The 20,207-nt window shown below is 39.4% G+C and overlaps 1 protein-coding gene across 4 annotated transcripts in view; it reads left to right on the top strand.

Moving 5' to 3' along the window:
* The window catches only part of SLC7A6 (solute carrier family 7 member 6), a 32,709-nt gene that overhangs the window by 9,259 nt on the left and 3,243 nt on the right, over positions 1–20,207 (top strand). For all 4 annotated transcript variants that reach the window (XM_081015858.1, XM_081015857.1, XM_081015856.1 and 1 more), the window contains 8 exons: positions 1,570–2,143; positions 6,011–6,136; positions 11,450–11,594; positions 12,968–13,091; positions 17,291–17,394; positions 18,739–18,835; positions 19,545–19,694; positions 19,933–20,116. In XM_081015858.1, coding sequence (XP_080871984.1) covers positions 1,615–2,143; positions 6,011–6,136; positions 11,450–11,594; positions 12,968–13,091; positions 17,291–17,394; positions 18,739–18,835; positions 19,545–19,694; positions 19,933–20,116 — 1,459 coding nt within the window. In that variant the 5' untranslated portion in view covers positions 1,570–1,614. The remainder of the gene's footprint in view (positions 1–1,569; positions 2,144–6,010; positions 6,137–11,449; positions 11,595–12,967; positions 13,092–17,290; positions 17,395–18,738; positions 18,836–19,544; positions 19,695–19,932; positions 20,117–20,207) is intronic.

Genomic DNA, 20,207 nt, shown 5'->3' on the forward strand with positions numbered 1-20,207 from the left:
ATATGGTCCATGAGAACCCATCACAATCTACCAGATGCCTAACAAATGTTCCTTAATTAACCTGTGCTATGATTATAAGTAGAAATGTCTGATTTTCTAGATAGTGCATTAATACAGAGAATGAATGACTAATTGGATGATTTTACTGATGGATGTCTGGAATGTGATAAAAGCCAAGCTTGATATGAAGGGGGCTTGTGCTTGATGGATGGTGCTCTAAAAATGCAAAAGGACATTCCTAATGTAAGTTAAATATAACAAATGGGCTGTGTGTACATATTTGTCCTGCCTTATTGTAAAGAACATCAACTCCAGAGGTATGGTTCCATAAATACTTGTCCCTTCTGGATTTTGTGTTGTCTGTGCTGTCTGGTTGTGACCTCAATTAGTATGCTTCCTAAGTGGGGCCTATTTGGAGATGACATTTTTCTGCACTGAGATAATTTCAGTGTCAGAACACATTATGTGTAAAGTGGCCTTATTTTTGAAGTTTCTGTAGCTGAACATATAAAGCTGCCTTTACATGCTCTACCCAACCCAGTATGGGGTTGTATCCAATGCCAGTCCTGCTCTGAGTAGAGGCTTGAAAATCAATGGCCATTACTAACTCCATTAATTTTGATGGGTCTACTGTGAGTAAAACTTAGATACAACCCATGGACTATTTATGTTTGCTGGCAGTGGCTTTCCAAGGTCTTAGACAATATCTTTTACATCCTTACAATTTGAGATTCCTTAACTGGATATCCCGGGGGTGGAACCAGGGATCTTGTGCAAACAATTCATCTCTAGCATTGAACTATGGTCTCTCCTCAAAGCTAAAGTCCCTCTGGAGCACAATTTCTGTTCTCATCCTGAAGCAAAGTTCTTAACCCGAGGTACTATATCTGTGTTAGCGGAGTCTGTAATCTGAAGCATCTGTAATCTGAAGCGTCTGTAACCCGAGGTACCACTGTAGTTATAATAATACAGCAAGCAGTAAATGAATTTTAAATGAATAATTATAGCAATAGGCACTTGTGACATTACTTTAATACAGCCTTGCAAGTAAGTCCACAAAGGTTACTAGCTTGTCTGCCCAGACACACACCTTTTGAGATGGTTTGGAAGGGGGAAAAGAGTGAACTATTTTCCAGCATACTAAAACTTTCCTGTCTTACTGGAGGCAATTCTTGCCCACTATAGACAAGGCATGTGGCTATTTACAGGCCTGCTTTAAGACTCAATTTTGTGCAGGCTTTGGAGTGAAACTTTTAATGAGTAATTACCAGAGATCTGCTACAAAGACACTTGTGTAATGTGTGCTGTACTTACTGTGATGAAGCATTTTAAGACTTTATAGTTTAAAATTGGTTTTGAGCAGTAGTCCTGTAATAAATGCTTCAATGCTGCTTTTTGGTTATATGACTAATTGTATCCCACCTTTCACACTATAAATCAAGAATGTCTCAGGTTTGTTTTGCTTTGTTTGTTTGTTTGTTTATAGCGCTTATACATTACTCAATAGCCAATAGAGCTCTCAAAAAGTTAATTGCTAGTATTTAATTATATCTTTCTCTTTTGTTGTAGTTTGGGGTTGGCCAAAGGTTGCAGTGGATACATGTGAATATCATCATGGAAGAGAGAGAGAATTTTTCACCTCTGAATTCACTGACTGAATATTACCCAATTAAGGAAGCAGACAAAATAGATCAAAGTGGCAATACTCAAATAAATGAAGGAAACCAAGGAACAATGCAGCTGAAAAAGGAAATCTCTCTTCTTAATGGGATTAGCCTAATAGTAGGAAACATGATTGGTTCAGGTATCTTTGTTTCCCCCAAAGGAGTACTCAACTACAGTACATCTTATGGATTGTCACTAGTAATTTGGGCAATTGGTGGGATTTTTTCAGTATTTGGAGCTCTATGTTATGCTGAACTTGGAACCACTATCACTAAATCAGGAGCTAGTTATGCATATATACTGGAGGCCTTTGGAAGCTTCATTGCCTTTATACGTCTGTGGACTTCACTATTGATCATTGAGCCAACCAGCCAGGCAATTATTGCAATAACATTTGCCAACTATATCGTGCAGCCTGTCTTCCCTTCCTGTCAACCTCCTTACATCGCTTGCCGAATTATTGCAGCGGCTTGTATATGTAAGTATTTTATTAACAAAAGTGCTGCCTTGATGTAGGCTTGGGAAAGAAAGGAGTCCATCTAGGCATCAGTTGCAATGATTCAACAGTCAAATATGCTTCCAAAACAGTTAAATTAGTTATGGCAAGATTAATGACAGAAGGAGCAGGGTTGAATTTGTACAGCAGGGCTGTACTTGTTTGAAGACCACTTGAATGCTTGAGATATCCTTAGTCTTGAGTAGCCAGAAATAGGAGCAAGAAAGTCTTGAGCTGTAGGCAGAAAATCTTCTAGCATTCCTAGGATTAGGAATTTCTTAGAGGAACCAACAAGGGCCAGTATATTATTTCCAACTTTGGCCAGCTCTTTGTGTTTCTGGGAATTAGGACATTAATTGGGACATGAAGAAGACAGTGATTCCCTGTTTATCACCAACATCTGCTATGTGGAGAATTAAAAAAAAATAAAAATTAATTTTTAATTTTTTTTTTGGAATAGGAATCTTCCATTTAGTTTTTTAATGGTTAGGAGGAATAGTTTTTTTTAAAAAAATCTAGGTTCAGATCTTGAAATCCATATTTTCCCTGAACAACCATGCATACTAACTGGTTGCTATAACAGTGAGAACATTATTTAGTTTGCAACTAAATATAGCCTTTTACAACCTAGGAGCATAAGCCAGAACCTTTGGCCATGCAGCCCACATGTCTCTTGCACTGCAAAATTTTGTCTGCTTAAGATATAACAGGCAGATTTTTGTTTGGCTCTCTCTGTACATATGCAAGGAGATTAGGCAAGATTACTTACTTGAAGGCTAAGACTGCAAACCTGGCACACTTACTGAAAGTAACTTACTGAAAGTACTATGCACATTCACTGAATATGTATATGAGGAGACTAAGGAACTTTCCAGAAGCATTGGATAATTGTTAGCAGGAAAAACAGTAGGCAAAACAGGTAGATATCCATGCACTTTGACAAGGGTTGTAAATAGTCAAAATTTGCAACATCTTTTAGAATGCAGGTGAGGGGCAATAAAGTAGAAGTGCAAAATTATTCATATGAGCTAAGTGGACAATTGTAGTAAGATACAGAAAAACATCTTCTACATTCTGATGTTTGTAATGATTTGCTAGTTCATGGGCCTTATAGAAAGCTCACAGTAATAAACAGGATACATTACTTATTGTCAAGGTCGCCAGCCTTTTTGGACCAGGAGGCACAACATGGTTGTTATGGGGGGCATAGCATAATGCAACATGGCATCACAACACAAGATTAGAGAAAGTACTATCATGGTGATTGTATTTCCATTTGAGAAAGAAATTAACCTGTTGAATTTCTGCCCGGAAAATAAGACAGAAGCAGGAAAAGTGCACTGAAGAGGAGGGGAAAACAGCAGCTCTTTAAGACCCTAAGGATTCCTATTACCTGGTGTCCAAACAACTCACTCATTGGCCATAGAACTGTCTTCACTCATTGGCTATAAATTCCACATTTCACAGAAATCACTTAGAAGGGTATCTGTACATTTTGGTCCATACCTTTGTTTGTAGGAGGACTTTAGACTTTGTAAAGTCTTTTTTTCAGAGTCTGGGGTCCTTGCCTGGGTTTGCCAGTGAAGGCCTTTGTTGGCACCATGGTCCTTGTAGCCGCTTGGTTGGTGACCCCTGGCTTATTGTGTTTGTTACTATACTTGAGATCATCTCATTATTTTCTCTTACGAAGAGAATAAGCTTTTAACTCTGTGCTGATCTGGATTCATTTCTATAGGCTGTAAAACCTTATTTAGGCTTTAATCCAAATGCACGAGGACACAAACTGTGTAGGGGATGCATGCACCATCCAGATGTGTACTGCCCACTGCACTCCACTCCCGACTTTCACGTTGAATGTATGACAGTCTGAGGATGTACATTTGGCTGAATACACTTAGAATCACCCTTCATATCTTTCTGTTGAATGCACAATGGTTGGGAGTAGAGGGTGTGGCACCACACTCCCTGCACAGTTTGTCCTCTCCTCCTTTGGCTGAATGCTTCACTGGGACTTCAGTGAACTTAGCATGTTTGTCTGGTTGTTTAAGATCTGAAGCTGATAACCATATAACAAAATCAGAAACTATGGTTAAAGCAATACTTCAGCATTTTGTTTGAGTAGAGCTGTGAAGGGTGTGCACAGACAAAAGGCTTACACATATCTTGACTTGTTAAGATAAGCTACAATCATCCAAATATGGCTATTATTGTTCCTTTATTTTCTTGCTCCCCATTTGTGACTTGATTAGATTAACTAAATTCAAAAGTTGTGGATTTCCGCATTTTATTTGTTATTACCCTTACTGTCATGATGTATTTTCTGTTTCTTCATTTGGAGTGCTTTGAATTGGGGCAGCATTAAAAGCTACTTTTTAAGTGGCTGAAATTCAGTGAAACTGGTTTGTCTTTTTTGAGCTTTCTGGGGAACTACACAGTCTGTCAACCTTTTCCTGGCAGTTAGGATTTGAGTGGTTTTACCACCTTGGCTAGAATTAGTGTGGGGCTGAGAAGCACAGATTGGAATGATATATTATTATTATTTGTAAATGAACCCAGGATAGGAAAACATGCGCATAACTCTGGTTGGTGTGGTGGTTTTTTACTCACAAGAAGTCAAGAAAACATTCTTTCCCCAAGTCAGTGGAAACAGTGATGTGTTAGAATATTGACACGATTAAAATAGTTTTTATTTCAGGATACACTCTTTGCCTTGATCTGTGATCTCAGGGGCTAGGAAGGAAAATGCAGTTGTGGATACTAAGTTGCGTAAAAACCAATAAATAAATACTCTTCTGCTATACTGAGACAGAGAGATTTCATCATACTGTTGTTTACTGAGTAGTTTCATAAGTACTTTGTGTTGTCATAAGATACTCCCTGTGTATCTAGGTTGGCTTGTCAAATAGAAACAACTTGAGTTGTAGGGCATGGTAATAAGTTGAGTAGCCTTTCGAAATGTTACTAGAAGTATCCTTTTCAATTTCAGCTTCTCATAATCTAGAAGTAAACCTGCCTCCCTTTAGTCAATCTCTTCCCATTTCATTGAGCAGTTCAGGACTTGCTGAAAAAAGATGAGAAATTCAGCCATTTTTTCCTGCAGTTTGTTTATAAGCAATTTTTACATTTTTGTGATGGCTGAAAATGTTTTTATTGCTTTCTATTTTTCTGAAATAATCAAGAATATGAGAATTAAGGCATTTCAAATGGTTAAAGGGAAAGGAGCATTTAATTTTGCATTGCCTTTTGCATTGCTTTTTGCTTCTTCATTTCTTAGTAAATGTTTTTTAAATGCCATCAAAATGGTTCGCTTAAGATGTTTCCCTGGACCATGGAACTACCCTTAATTTTTTCTAGCCCTTTAGGTCTAGTGGCTTGGGTATTTTTAACCACTATACTGACAGACAGTGTTGTCAAAGAGTTTTTAAGTGGTGATTCCTATTTTCGATAAGAATGTTGTCATTTAAAATGTGTATTTGTTTGCAACCTTCCTTCATTCCAAAGGTACAAGATTACTCCTAAGATGATAATTAGACTGCAAATTGGGCCAAGAAGTATTTTCATGCCTTCTAAACCCTCTCCTTAGATGTGCATATGTCCTGAAATCCTTTCTGCTTTGCAGTTTGTTGGAAGTTAACCAACTGTTAAATAACAGACAAGTTTTAGTAATAAAACTGTGTCTTTATAAATACAGTTTTTCCCTATCCTGATTTCCTAAGCTTATTTGCTGAAATATGTAATTGTGACATGTTAGCTCTAGCATGGAGAAGAATTTCAAACCAATGACTGATTTTTAAAAGACAAAAACAAAGCACTTTCTAATGCCTCCTTGCTTCCCTTTTTGTCTCCTAGGTCTTCTAACGTTTATAAATTGTGCCTATGTTAAATGGGGAACAAGGGTGCAGGATGCATTCACCTATGCCAAAGTCATTGCCCTTATTGTCATCATCATAACAGGAATTGTTAAACTAAGCCAGGGTAAGATTAATAGCTTAATGTGTTTGTACTGATCAGAAGAAAAATGTTAAGGAGCACTTACTGGGTTATTGATAAAATTCACAGCAGTTTCAGATCCTTTCAAAAAATAGGAAGCTTCAGGTATGGTATGTTACCAACTTTCTAATTGAACCAACTTCTGCTTATAAAACTAGAACTTGCATCTGTACTCTTAGGTAGGAATGAAGGCAAAATTGAAAATAAAAACCCACAGTAAGATAGTGACTTAACATAAATCTGGGAACTACTTGTGGTTTTACTCTGAAATTTAAAATCATATGTAAAATATACAGGTGTGGAAGCATGGAGTAGCAGCTTCTTAATGCTTTCACAGACACACCAGATGCTCCCCTCCTCCCAATAAAAAATATCTGCATCCTTCTGCAGCTTCATTTTTGTTGTGTTATGTATGCCCTTAAGTTGATAACTACACATGACAAAGTGTTGCATATAGCTGGGCCTTTATTTTACTTAGTCATGGAAATATTAATCTAGTTTTATTCATTGATTTTATTGAAGTTCATTTATATCCCACCTTCTGTACCTCAGTGGCAGAGCACCTGCTTTTCATGTAGAACAGGGTTGGCCAACTCCCAAGAGACTGCGATCTACTCACAGAGTTAAAGACTGGCAGTGATCTACCCCCTTTTTGGGGTTCAGGTCAAACTTGTTGAGCTTATTTTAGGGAGGAGGGAAGGCCCGTTTTTGGGGGGTGAAGGACCAAAATGTTGAGCTTTTTTTAGAGGAGCCAAAGTTGTTCAGCTTCTTTAGGGGGAGCCACTGATCTACCAGTGATCTACCGGTAGATCACGATCTACCTGTTGGACGTGCCTAATGTAGAAGATCTCATGTGCAATTCTCAGTATCTCTAGATAGGACTGGCAAACATGTCAGCCTGTCAGTCAGTCAGTGTAAGCAAAACTGAGATGGATTGATGCAATAGTCTGCTTTGGTATAAAGCAGTTTCCTAAGTTCCATCACAGAACTCAAGGTGGTGCACATCAGCTTCCCAGGTGGCTTACCATCCAGGCACTGACCAGACCCAAATTTATTGGCTTTAACAGATGGCTGCATTAAGTTTCCTTAGACCATGCCCCCTAAGGCATTTTAGGCACTTCAGGCTATTTGTTTTCACCCTTAACAATACTCTATGTACATTTCAAAGTGTCTGCAGGTTTCTCTAAAAACTAAAATTTCAGTGAATTTTTTGAAAAATTGTTTTTAGCCTTCACTGTTGTAGAAGAATAGCCTCTTTGACACATTCAGAGTAACTGGAAACTGTTTTCTAGTGAAGTGAGTGTTTTAAGACACAGAAGTGGTGCCTGTTGGGACTGGTAATGCAGAAGGCAGCAGGACTAGCAATAGGCGGAGCCAAAGCCAGTGACAGGTGGAGCCAACTAATTCTACTTTTGTTCCCATCCTCCTACCTGCTGAGTTCCACAAAGGCAACACTTGAAACTAAGGCAGAGGAAGTTGGCAGGCAGTGCCACCCCCTGGACTGGTTGTAAGAAGAAGAATAAAAACAGGCAGGTGGAGGCTGGCTGATGGCAGACTGAGGTTGCAGAGGGTAGTACCCCATTTGTCCTAATGGACCAGCCTCTCCTGGGGCACAGCAGTAGTGTCTTTACCAGGCCTTTGTAGATATTTCTCACATTGAGATATTGCTGTTTTAGAAGTAGAAGTTGAATGCACTCTTGGGGATATGGAATTGGTTGTGCAGTTTTGTGGATGCTAACTGGTCCATAGAATGGACAGTTTTGTTTCATATTATAGGAGAGTACAAAAGGATGGTGTTAGAGGGCTGACACCATGCTATGGCTGCTTATTATCCCAAAGCACACGAACTAGATTCAGGTTTTTCCTTAAGGGATTATATATTACAAGAATGCCACTGCTGAGAAAAAAATGATACCTTCTTGTTATGAGGTATGGGGAGTTGCTGGGTTGCAGTTTTAGTGACTGGCTATGTTGAATATGAAGGGTGGCGCTGTGGGTTAAACCACAGAGCCTAGGGCTTGCCGATCAGAAGGTCGGCGGTTTGAATCCCCACGACGGAGTGTGCTCCCATTGCTCTGTTCCTGCTCCTGCCAACCTAGCAGTTCGAAAGCACGAAGTGCAAGTAGATAAATAGGTACTGCTCCGGCGGGAAGGTAAACGGTGTTTCCGTGTGCTGCTTTGGTTTGCCAGAAGCGGCTTAGTCATGCTGGCCAAATGACCCGGAAGCTGTACACCGGCTTCCTCAGCCAGTAAAGTGAGATGAGCGCCGCAACCCCAGAGTCATCCATAACTGGACCTAACGGTCAGGGGTACCTTTACCTTTTATGTTGAATATGCCTTGCTACTGCCTTACCAAAATGTAAGTGCCTTGGTTAGTTGAATCTAACCAAGTGGTCTACATGATCTAATGAGTACCTCAGGTTTATGTATGCGTAATTAATTTAAAACAGACATCAATCATCACCACCACCATCATCATCATTATTATTATTATTGTGGTGGTGGTGGCTGATGGTGTGTGTGGGCTTAAACCCCTTAATTTCCAACTCCAAATTGGCTCTGTCTCCTCACCCAAATAACAGTTGCTATCCAAAGAAAGTTGTTAATGTGTACTATAGACATTGTACATGCAGCTCAGACTCCCTTTGTGTTTTTTTGCAGGCAGGGGTTACAAAGCAGTTCCTTTGTTCAATGAGGTTAAACACTTTCTAAATAGAAGAGTTTGGTCAGTGTCTTATAAGTGTGTCTTTTCTGTGTTGTTTTTGTTTTTATTAAAGTAAGTTTTTAGACGAAAGAAAACTGGGCTCCCCTGCCCTTCCAGTGTCAATTGGCTGTCAGGGTGCGACTGAATAGAATGGAAATAGTGGTGGATAGGTGTTAATTCCCCCCCCCCCATTCCATGATTCTGATGAAGTCTCTCTCTCTCTCTCTCTCACACACACACACACAGAGAGAGAGAGAGAGAGAGAGAGAGAGAGAGAGAGAGAGAGTGCTGTTAACACAGGGAGAGGGAATTATTAAAACTCCCACTGTAGTCTCTGCCCTATCCAGGCTTCTCAAGCAGCAGCTATTTACATTAGAAAAATGTTTGCACATTAATTTATTTAACAAAGTTTATATATCACTTGATTGTAATAGAACCTCAAAGCAGTTTATAGGACGAGAATTGTTTTGATACAGCTAACATCATGTTGAGTTTGGCCCTGAGCTACCCTATGCACCTTTAAGTGTAATACTTCTGTTACTTTAACACCAGGTTGATCCCAGAGCCAGTCATATTACGGGCCTTTACAAGCAGCCTATATGACCTTTATGTGCAGATTGCTGACAAGAGTGCACCTAAAAGCAAAGATCACATAGCACTTTCCTCCTCAGCCATGTTTTTCCTATTGCCTATTGTTCAACTTTACACAACTGAGCTTGCTGAAATATTTTTCCCATGAGCTATGGCATCCTAGCTATTGTAGGTTTATCAGGGTTTTCACCTTTATTATTGATTTTTTAGAACAAGCTTTGTTTCCTGTTTATTTTGGAAGCATTCTTATTATGCTGACTTGAGAAAATAGGAAGTCTGCATTTCTACTATGCCAAACTACATCTGTATTTTAGAAGGACTATATGCCATGTTCTTTCCTTATCCGTTGGGCCTGTGCAGAATAATACATTAATGTTACACAATGTGCTCTTCTGGCGGTATGATTTTTGCTTTTAATATAACCCTTTATCCATCACTGTTCTAACTTGGCTGCTATTCCATCTTCCCAATGCTTTATAAGGAGATAAAGTGGTGATATGGTGAGAATAAACAGATATGCTGTGATATTCTTAAATATTGAACAGATGTCTAAATGAGACACTGCAATGTTTTTAAAAGCTGCTTTTGCAGTGTTTGCCAAATTAAACCAATTAAGTTTAAAAGCTGCTTTTGTGAAATTGCTTTTATCCAGCTTAAAAACACACTTGCAAAGCATGCCAAATTGGACAATATTAATTAGCTTTTGTAAATGAAAAGCTGCTGTAGTCTAGTAATAGACCTTCTTTAAGTACCTCTATTAATCATCTGTATGTTTGTAATTTTGGTTGTCTTAAAACTTTTGAGTGATATGGGCTAAAATATTTCAGTGATGTGGGTTAACAGTTGTTAGGTCAAGACTTACGGATAGCCATCAGACTGTGGCACTGCTCTCATTCAAATGTCAACGTCAATGTCAATTAACCATGGTTAATATTTTTCTGTGAACCTGTAGTTGGTTCGCACTTCATTTCTTCCCAAGCAAAGTGGGAGCAACATGCTGAGCCTTTGCTTAGTGTTATACCTGAACTGGGATCATAGTTTGTTTCCTGACCAAACCAAATATTAGTAGTACAGATAATATTTGAACCTGAGAACCAATCTGTGATGGAGAAACACATTTTGGATGCATTTTTATACATAAAATATCTAGACTCTAGATACCTTGTATATAAAAGATCTTTGGCAAGAGGTGAAGTTGTAATGCCAAGGCTGCCTGCAGTCAGTTTAATTAACTGTGGTTTGAACTGCTGTGAGCCAAGTCTGTCTCTGATGATGCATGTAAATTGGGTATGTATTGAACAAGAGTTCCTCAGAAATAAAGCAATGTGTGTTTTTTGGTTTTTTTTATAAAATTTTAAATTTCATGCTTCTTTTTTAAAAAAAATATTTAATCATTTTTTCAATACAAACAACAACCACAAAAAACACATACAACAAAAAACACAATAACAGTAATAACACAATTTAACAATTCAGATTTGAGTACTGATATACCTATAACTACACCTTTTTAACAATAAAGCAATGTTTCTACTAACTGAAATGCCCTTATTTGCTCTAAAGGCAAGCAACAGGGAGATGATATGCAGCCTGGTATATCCATGCAGTAGAATGAGGTGTTTGATTGTCACTGTAGGCTAGGAATACAATTCCTTGAATGTTCCTTCACGTAAATAAATAAAAAAAATTCTTTTCAATTAAATTAATAACTTGTCAGGAGACAGTCTAGCCCAGCCCGCAGCTTGCTATGCTAGTTTTCTGCCTGCTAGTAGCCCCCCCCCCCCATTTATTTAAATGCAAGGCAGCATTTTAAAATCTTATTCTCTCCCATCTAGTTATGCCACGTGTATGAGAGAGGGTGGTAGATCTCACTTTGCTGTCTTCAGAGAGTTTGAGACTTTCTCATTCTTCTTGCCTTTATTTTCCACTAAAGTGTATTAACAGTGCCATCTGGTATGGTTTCCAACACTGTTCTTATTCCTCTACTTTTCCTTTACACACAGGATACTCGGACCACTTTCAGGACTCTTTTGAGGGATCATCTTGGAATCTTGGGGGTATTTCTCTTGCACTTTACTCTGCCTTGTTCTCATACTCAGGTTGGGACACCCTCAATTTTGTAACTGAAGAAATAAAACATCCAGAAAGGTAAATGTTTCTTAAAGCTATTTCACCTTTTTCAGTTTGTTTAAAGTATCTCCTAAGAGTCAATGTAATTAAAAATTCATCTTGAAGTGTGAGAGAACTTTCTCTCTAGCTGAAGAAATATTTTACATGGACATAAACAATTCTGAACCTTGACACTACAAAGAGTAACTAACAGAATTTTGAAGTCTGAGAGACATTAAGAAAAGCTTGACTGGCTGTATCAAACTGCACATTGTTTCCAATTTGCAGGATTGACAAAGCTGGACATAGTCGTGGCTGGCCCACCCATGAGACTAGGTGAGGTGACCACCTCAGGTGGCAGGATCCATAGGGGCAGCAGTCCTGGTGCCACCTCTACAGCAGCCTCTTGCAAAACAGGAGGCCCTGCTGGTCTCTTCCTATCCCTAGGGGGGGGGGAATTGTGAGGGTTGCCCTCTGGGGTCTCCTGGGTTTCACACCTGCCCAGAATGATTTAGAGCAGGCCCCTTCCCTCCTGCACCCCACAATGGCCCTTGATCTCCACTTCAACCATTGATTAAGGTGGGTTTGATTCCCTTCTGCCTTGTATTAGGCCTAGTTCTCATCGATGCAACACTTTGGACTTTTAAATGGGGGCTCATATAACTGAACGACAGCTCCATGCAAAAAGAAGAATCTTTGTGCACTGAAAAGATGGTGCCAGGGAAGAGTGTTGTAGCCTTGCCTTTTTCTGTGTATAGTACTGTTTTCAGCATGGAGGAACAGTCACGTAAACTTCTCCCTGCAGTGTGAAGTGGTACAGCCCAAACACCTCTGTGAGAAGTAGGCCACAAAAGTAATGAAAATAAGGCATTTTCTTTAGCTTGTTTTTAATAGAACTCCTAGTTCTCATATGAAGCTTTTATCAGTCCAAACATGATTGTAAATACCTGATATCCCCGTAAGGTAAATAAAGGTAAAGGATCACTGGACAGTTAAGTCCAGTCAAAGGCAGCTATGGGGTGTGACGCTCATCTCGCTTCAGGCCAATGGAGCTGGTGTTTGTCCACAGGCAGCTTTCTGGGTCAAGTGGACAGCATGATTAAACCACTTCTGGTGCAACGGATCACCATGATGGAAGTCAGAGTGCATGGCTGCAGTACCTATTTATTTACTTGCATTGATAAGCTTTCGAACGGCTAGGTTGGCAGAAGCTGGGGCAGAACGGGAGCTCACCTTGTTGTGCAGATTCAAACTGCTGACCTTCCAATCAGCAAACCCAAAAGACTTAGTGGTTTAGACCACAGCACCACCCGCATCCCTTGTGATAGCCCAGTAGGTATTAGTCAGGATGAAAAGAGTAACAGCTACTTCTAAGTTGTGTGTTTTTGTTTTATTTTGTTTCATTTAACCAGGAACCTGCCTCTAGCTATTGCTGTTTCTATGCCAATTGTGACAATTATCTACATATTGACCAATATAGCATATTATACAGTGCTGGATATTAATGCTGTGCTTTCTAGTGATGCAGTGGCAGTGGTAAGTCTGATATTGCTATTGTTATGTGTGTTTATGCACTTATCTTTGAGTAAGTTGCATCTTGAGCTGTGCAGCCTTTTTATGATTCAGATGACCCAGTTTCTATATGATCTAGAACTTCTGGGCACTGTTTATGGCTAGACTACCTTTTGATTTCTCCAAACTTGTGTGTATACATCCAAGTGAATTGGCGACAGTCATCCAGAATGAAACAAACAACCTTGAAGGATGCAGTTTGGAGGCTTATATATATGTGAAAATGAACCTTCCCCAAGAATTGTTTTCAGTTGGTTGACTGAAATATAATTTGTGCAAAAATAGTAATGCTAAATTTATCAGATCGGATTCAGATTAAGCAACTTTTTCCCAATTTCAATAGTAACTAAAATTAAGTCATGACTTGCAGTCACCATTTGTTTCAATGGGAACTTAGACCAACTAATTTAGTCTGAATTCAACCCTTTAGGGCTGTTAGAAATTGGGAAAATTGGTCACTTGCAAGGACTCAGACCAGCGTAGCAATTCATGGAAAATGTTGTCTTATTTATAATAGAAGAGACTCTGCAGAAATGCTGTCACTTTAGGCAAGACTGGAAGTAGCATGCATGTGGGTTGGACATGTAGAAAGTAAAAATGTACTGGAGAGAGTCTGCATCAACACTGTAACAGAGTGTGTTCTTGGGCTCTTGCTTCAGGCAAGAGACCCAAGCCAGGTTGGAAGAAGTCGGGGGGGGGGCATGCATTGCTCTAACCCACTATCTTCCACTCTGACAATGAATGACAGATCCTGTTGCTAAGAATACTACTGGTTTGCAGTTGGGTAATCATAGGGTGAAATTGGGGAAACCTACTGACAACATCCTGCTTGCTCCCCCACCCCCACCCCCTTATACAGTTTATTCTTTGAATTGCATGATATGTTTTGCAACTAATGCACAAAAGATATTTGAAATATATATTTATTTTATATTCATTCCACTGTTGATCTTTTGACATCTGACCGACTATCTGATTTCTTATCTATTTACTTATGTAGGTATTTAAATGCCTAACATTTTTAGACATCACTATGGGGCTGATAGGTTACTTCTCTGCTTTCTTTTCCAAGAACTCAGTTGTGTTAAAGGTCACTCCAATTACTACAGAATCCTATATAGGATATTTACAACTTTTTAATGACATATGAGGGATCTAAGCCTTTTTAGGTCAGCACACTTTACCAAACAAAACTGTTTTTTTAAGGGGGAGTTAAGCTGAGTAGTTAAGTTGTTGTGTCTTAGAACAAGCTTTTTAAATTTTTGGTGTTTTGATCATTCTCTTTAGTCTAATCTAGCATAGCATCCGAAATGTAAAATTTCCAGGTTCAAATACATAGCCAGAAGCTTCTTGTAATTTGGCCAAGGTGAAATTCATTGCTGTATGTTGCCTATTTGTGATTTTAATCTTTTTAGTTAGAAGGGTTATTGGAGCTTTAAGTAATCAGATTTCATTATTAATCCATTTAGTACTTTCTGACTGCAGTTCAGGAGAAGTTGCGCTCCAGAACTTGTCCAACTGTGCAAGTATGAAACTGAAATTAGGGACACAGTACTTATCAAAGCCTTTAATATTCAAAAAGTCAGTTTCATTGTTATATTCACATACATTTACATTGTTATATAGAACATCTTACACATTCATGAAATGTACAGTGGTACCTCGGGTTACAGACGTTTCAGGTTACATACGCTTCAGGTTACAGACTCTGCTAACCCAGAAATAGTACCTCGGGTTAAGTACTTTGCTTCAGGGTGAGAACAGAATTTGTGCGGCGGCGGCGCAGTGTCAGTGTCAGGCCCCATTAGCTAAAGTGGTACCTCAGGTTAAGAACAGTTTCAGGTTAAGAACGGACCTCCAGAACAAATTTAATTCTTAACCCGAGGTACCACTGTACTATTTAAATGAAACTGATTGAATATTATTAGGAGCTCCTAATAACATTCACAGTCTCTCTCTTTACTACTACTGTTACTCATTAGGCTTGTTTGAATCACCCAGATTATAGTTAATCCAGTTTATAAATTGTGGTGTTTTCTTTGTGATGATTTCTTTTCAGAATATTTTGCAGAAAGACAAAACCAGCTTCACAGAGTGAACAGGTTTTTTTAAAAGTTATTTGGAATTAAACCTGGCAGATTCCCCCATTAATCTACTGCAATCCTTTAAATACTGAATCCTTTAAATACTGAAATGTGCCTAAAGTACTAACCAAATTAAATACCTAATATCTACAGTATATGGGGTTTTATCTAAGGCTAGTCCTATTCAGAGTAGACCCATTGAAGTTAATGGACATGACTACCTTAGTGGTGCTGTGGTCTAAACCACAGAGCCTAGGGCTTGCTGATCCAAAGGCTGGCAGTTTGAATCCCCGCGACGGGGTAAGCTCCCGTCGTTCGGTCCCAGCTCCTGCCAACCTAGCAGTTCGAAAGCATGTCAAAGTGCAAATAGATAAATAGGTACCGCTCTGGTGGGAAGGTAAACAGCATTTCCGTGAGCTGCTCTGGTTCACCAGAAGCGGTTTAGTCATGCTGGCCACATAATCCGGAAGCTGTCTGTGGACAAACGCCGGCTTCCTTGGCCTATAGAGCGAGATGAGCGCCGCAACCCCAGAGTCGTCCACGATTGGACCTAACGGTCAGGGGTACCTTTACCTTTACCTTAGCTTCATTAATTTAATTGAGTTTACTCTATTGAATACCAACAAGACACAGGAACGAGTTTCATCTAGACACTGCTGAGGAGCTAGAGAATATGACAGAAGGCTTCTTCTACCCCATTTTACATATGCAAAATGAAGGCACAGGCATGCCTTTGTTTCTGCAGCTAGCTGAAATTTGAGGCATGGTTTCCTTTTGAAGTCCTATGCTCAAGCTACTAGAAGGCTAGACTATGGTTTGGCAATCTATAGGCTTGCATATTTTATTTTCATCCTTGCCATCAGATGTGCCAATTTTAGCCCTGATTTCCTTGTTGAATATGCCACTGTGGCATACAAATTGGTGAATTTGGGTTTGTGCTTCACATCTGAAAGCAAAACTGGAATGCTCAAGTCTGAGATTTGGCCATTGGTATGACCCAGTCTAATCTCTCTCCATAGTGGATTAAGTGAAAGGTACTGGTGGCTGCCTGCAAATCATGGTTTAGGTACACATTCCTCGCCCATCTCCCCTTTCAAAATTTGCTTCAAAACACGCATCTTCAATTTATGATGGATCCTACTAAACACACAAATTGCATCAGTGAGTGTGTAACACAAAATCCATGGCTAACACTGGGAATGGAAGAGATGAAGGAAATTGCTCCAGAAAATGAGGAATGTGGAAGTAGTGTATATTCCAAAGGCTGGCCTCCAATTTCAGTTTCCAAACCATGGTTCACAGGGAACCAGTATATACCTACAACCCTGTATATTAGCCATCCTATTTCCCATGCAGCACTGCTATTGCCTGCTATTCTGCATTCTCTTTTAGGAGAAAAAGAATGGGACATCATTCCTCAAATGTGGAGCAGAAATGCCACAATAGTAGTGAGATTACAGTAGAAGGTATTTTCACTGGATGATAGAGGAAGAGGAAATATTTAATTATGGAGGCATGACTTGGGTGGTGCTGAGGAAAAGCAGTGAAAAATGCAGAGTTGCGGTAAAAATAAGGAAGGTCATCAATGAATTGTAGGTCATTATAAGAGCAGCAACCATAAATTATTTGGGATGTATTTCTTGGTAAAGCTTTCAAACAAGTATATTTCTGTCTCCTTATGCTAAAAGCCACCCTTTTCTTAAACAATTTAATTTGGAGCTACTCAGGAGTCAGACTGTTTTATTGCTTTTTTATAATTTGTGATGCAGCATATTTGCCTAGGGCCCTAGGCAGGGCAAAGAAGCAGAATCATTTAGCAATCTAATTTGTTCAAGATTGCCCACAATTCTCTGTACCTTGGACTTTCTAAAACAGTAAATTCAAATTGAATTTATTTCTGAAATTCAATCTAATAGGACTTGAACTTCAGAGCAGGACACATTTTCCATATCTGCTGATGGGTTGTTTACTCTGTTGTACAGACTGGGTACTTTTTTGACCATATATTTTACAAAGAAATCTCTCTGTGTGTGGAGGTTTCAACATGTTATAATTTTTCTCCCTTCCCTCTTACATTAGACATTTGCTGAGCAAGTATTTGGCATGTTCAGTTGGACAATCCCGATTGCTGTTGCCTTGTCCTGCTTTGGTGGACTCAATGCATCTATTTTGGCATCATCTAGGTAAAGCGTCTAATTTTAGTAATCTGTAAGGCTATACCTACCCCAAAGAGAGAGAGGGGTGGGTGGGGGAGTTACCATTGTATGCTTGGTATAAATTGTACAGGCTTTCTGAAGATGCTCATGATCTTTATATTCCTGGTTTCAGTGTTTGTCTTCAGGGTTGTTGTTTTTTGGTGTGTGTCCCCCCTTTAAATCAACAGATGTACTTTGTAACTAGCTGTAACAAAATACTCTGTAACAAACTAGCTGGGATACAAAACTTCACTTCTGCAGTTTTAAGAGCATAAACCAGGGGTCAGCAACTTTTTTCAGCCATGGGCAGGACCATGTGGTGGGCCAGACTGTATTTTGGAAAAAAATATATGAACAAATTCCTATGCCCCACAAATAACCCAGAGATGCATTTTAAACAAAAGCACACATTCTACTCATATAAAAAGACCAGGCAGGCCCCATAAATAATCCAGAGATGCATTTTAAATAAAAGGACACTTTCTACTCATGTAAAGACACTCTGATTCCCGGACCGTCTGCAGGCCAGATTGAGAAGGCGATTGGGCCGCATCTGGCCCCCGGCCTTAGGTTGCCTACCCCTGGCATAAACTGTCACAAAGGTACTCTTTCCTTACATACCTTTTCGACTATTGTTCTTAAATTCATCCTTCTACACAGATAAACATGCCTGTAGTCAGTTATAACAGATTCTATTAAGGGTGCAGTTTCAGGAAAGGAAGCAGCTGTACACAGAGTTAGACCTCAGGTCCATCTAGCTCAGTCTTGTCTTATACTGACTAACAGCAGCTCTCCAGGGTTTCAGATAGGAGTATTTTCTCAGGATTGTCTGCATGCACAGCAGGTGCTCTCCTTCTGAGCTATGACCTTTCAAAAGAATCTGCTTGAATCTTGCACAGAAGTTTAGAAAAGGACAAAGGAGGAAAATGCAGCTATGAGTTGGGAGGATTGAAGAGGCTGCCCCATGTGCAGAAAACAAAATTGGAACCATTTTCAGGGTGGGTAGGAGGGAACAGATACTTGTTGAGACCAATACTTTTGTTTCCAATCTGAAAATAAGCACCATCTGCATGAATGTTGCTGCTCATTCAACCAAGCAAATACATTTGTATAAAAGGGAAGCAAATGATGTCTAGATTCTGTGATGCATGAAATCTTTCATAACGGTTGCAGTCCTAGACTGTCTTGGCTAATGCTTCAGATCAGACTAGTTGAGCATTGGCTTGGATAAAATAAATCACAGGTTGATGTATTAGCTGCTGCTATTTACTTAATATTAAATATAACTGTCTAATCTGACATCATCATCATCATCATTATTATTATTGGTAGGCTGTTCTTTGTTGGATCCCGGGAGGGTCATTTGCCTGACCTTTTGTCGATGATCCACATAGGAAGATTTACACCAGTCCCAGCGCTTCTCTTCAACGTAAGTTAACTACTGTGGCTTTTTATACCCCTATAATGGAGTAACTAGATAGACTTTTTAGTTACAGATGTTTCACCTTGTATATACCTGATGAAATGTAGAAACTCTGATGCTCCCTCAGTGTGGACGGTGGACAGAGCTAATAAAACTTATTAAATTTCTTCATTTTGTAACTCACCCTGTCCCTATAAGTTAGAATTGTAAACTGAAACAACATATTCCCTGCTTAACCTCTGGATATTGAATCTCAGCCCAAATTAGATTACGATTTAATTTATGTGCTGCCTTTCCACAAAGGAAATTGTGTTCAAGACTGCTCACAATATACAGTGATCATAACAGCTGTACTTTAAAATTACCAATAAGCATTTCATTAATAAATGGGGCATGCCATCGGGGTGGGGGGGTGGGGGTTAAGCTTGGAGCTGCCAGGGGGTAGATGTTGTATCATTGTGATGTAGCCACTTAGGATACCTTTCTGCATGCCTTTGTTGTTCTGAACTGTGCCCATGCAGCACATTCTAAGAATGGGCTGGCTGTGACTGATGGGAGTTGGAGTCCAAAACATCTGGAGGGCTACAGGTTTGAGGATGCTGTGTTATGGTGACACTACCAAAAAAATGAGCAAATGCTGCTAATGACAGAGAATTTTTTTTTAAAAATGCCTCTCTTGAGGTTTTCATGGTATTCATCTCCTTTTTCCTAACAGTGTACCATGACTCTCATATACTTGACTGTAGAAGATGTATTCCAGCTTATTAACTACTTCAGCTTCAGCTATTGGTTCTTTGTGGGACTATCAATTGCTGGGCAACTCTACCTCCGTTGGAAGCAACCAGATCGGCACAGGCCACTCAAGGTGAGAATGATAACGGCTCAAATTCTGTAGTTAATACATTCAGAGACATTACACCAATGCGCCGAGATGAGTAGCCTTGCACTGTGTCATTTGTTACACTTTCTAGGTAGGCAGAAAGTGGTTCCAGATTGGCATAAGGTGGTTTCTGATGAGAATCTTATGCTTGAAGAGAATAAAAAAGTACAAATTGAAGTGTGACTTGGCTGTTCTTGATTCTAGTTCATTTCTTCTCTTACAGTTGAGCCTGTTTTTCCCAATAGTCTTCTGCATATGCTCAGTATTTCTGGTGGTGGTGCCTCTCTATAGTGACACCATTAATTCCCTGATTGGCATTGGCATTGCACTCTCAGGGATTCCAGTATACTTCGTGGGAGTCTCCTTACCCGTTTCCAAAAGACCACCCTTTGTCAGCAAGATTTTAGGTAAGGTATTTTTTTTGGGGGGGGGGGTTGTTTCTTTTAATGAATGATTAATAGAAGGATCACATAAGTTTTAATTTCAGAAAACTTTTAA

This window comes from Podarcis pityusensis (assembly GCF_964106645.2).
Source record: "Podarcis pityusensis genome assembly, chromosome: 8".
NCBI lineage: Eukaryota > Metazoa > Chordata > Lepidosauria > Squamata > Lacertidae > Podarcis > Podarcis pityusensis.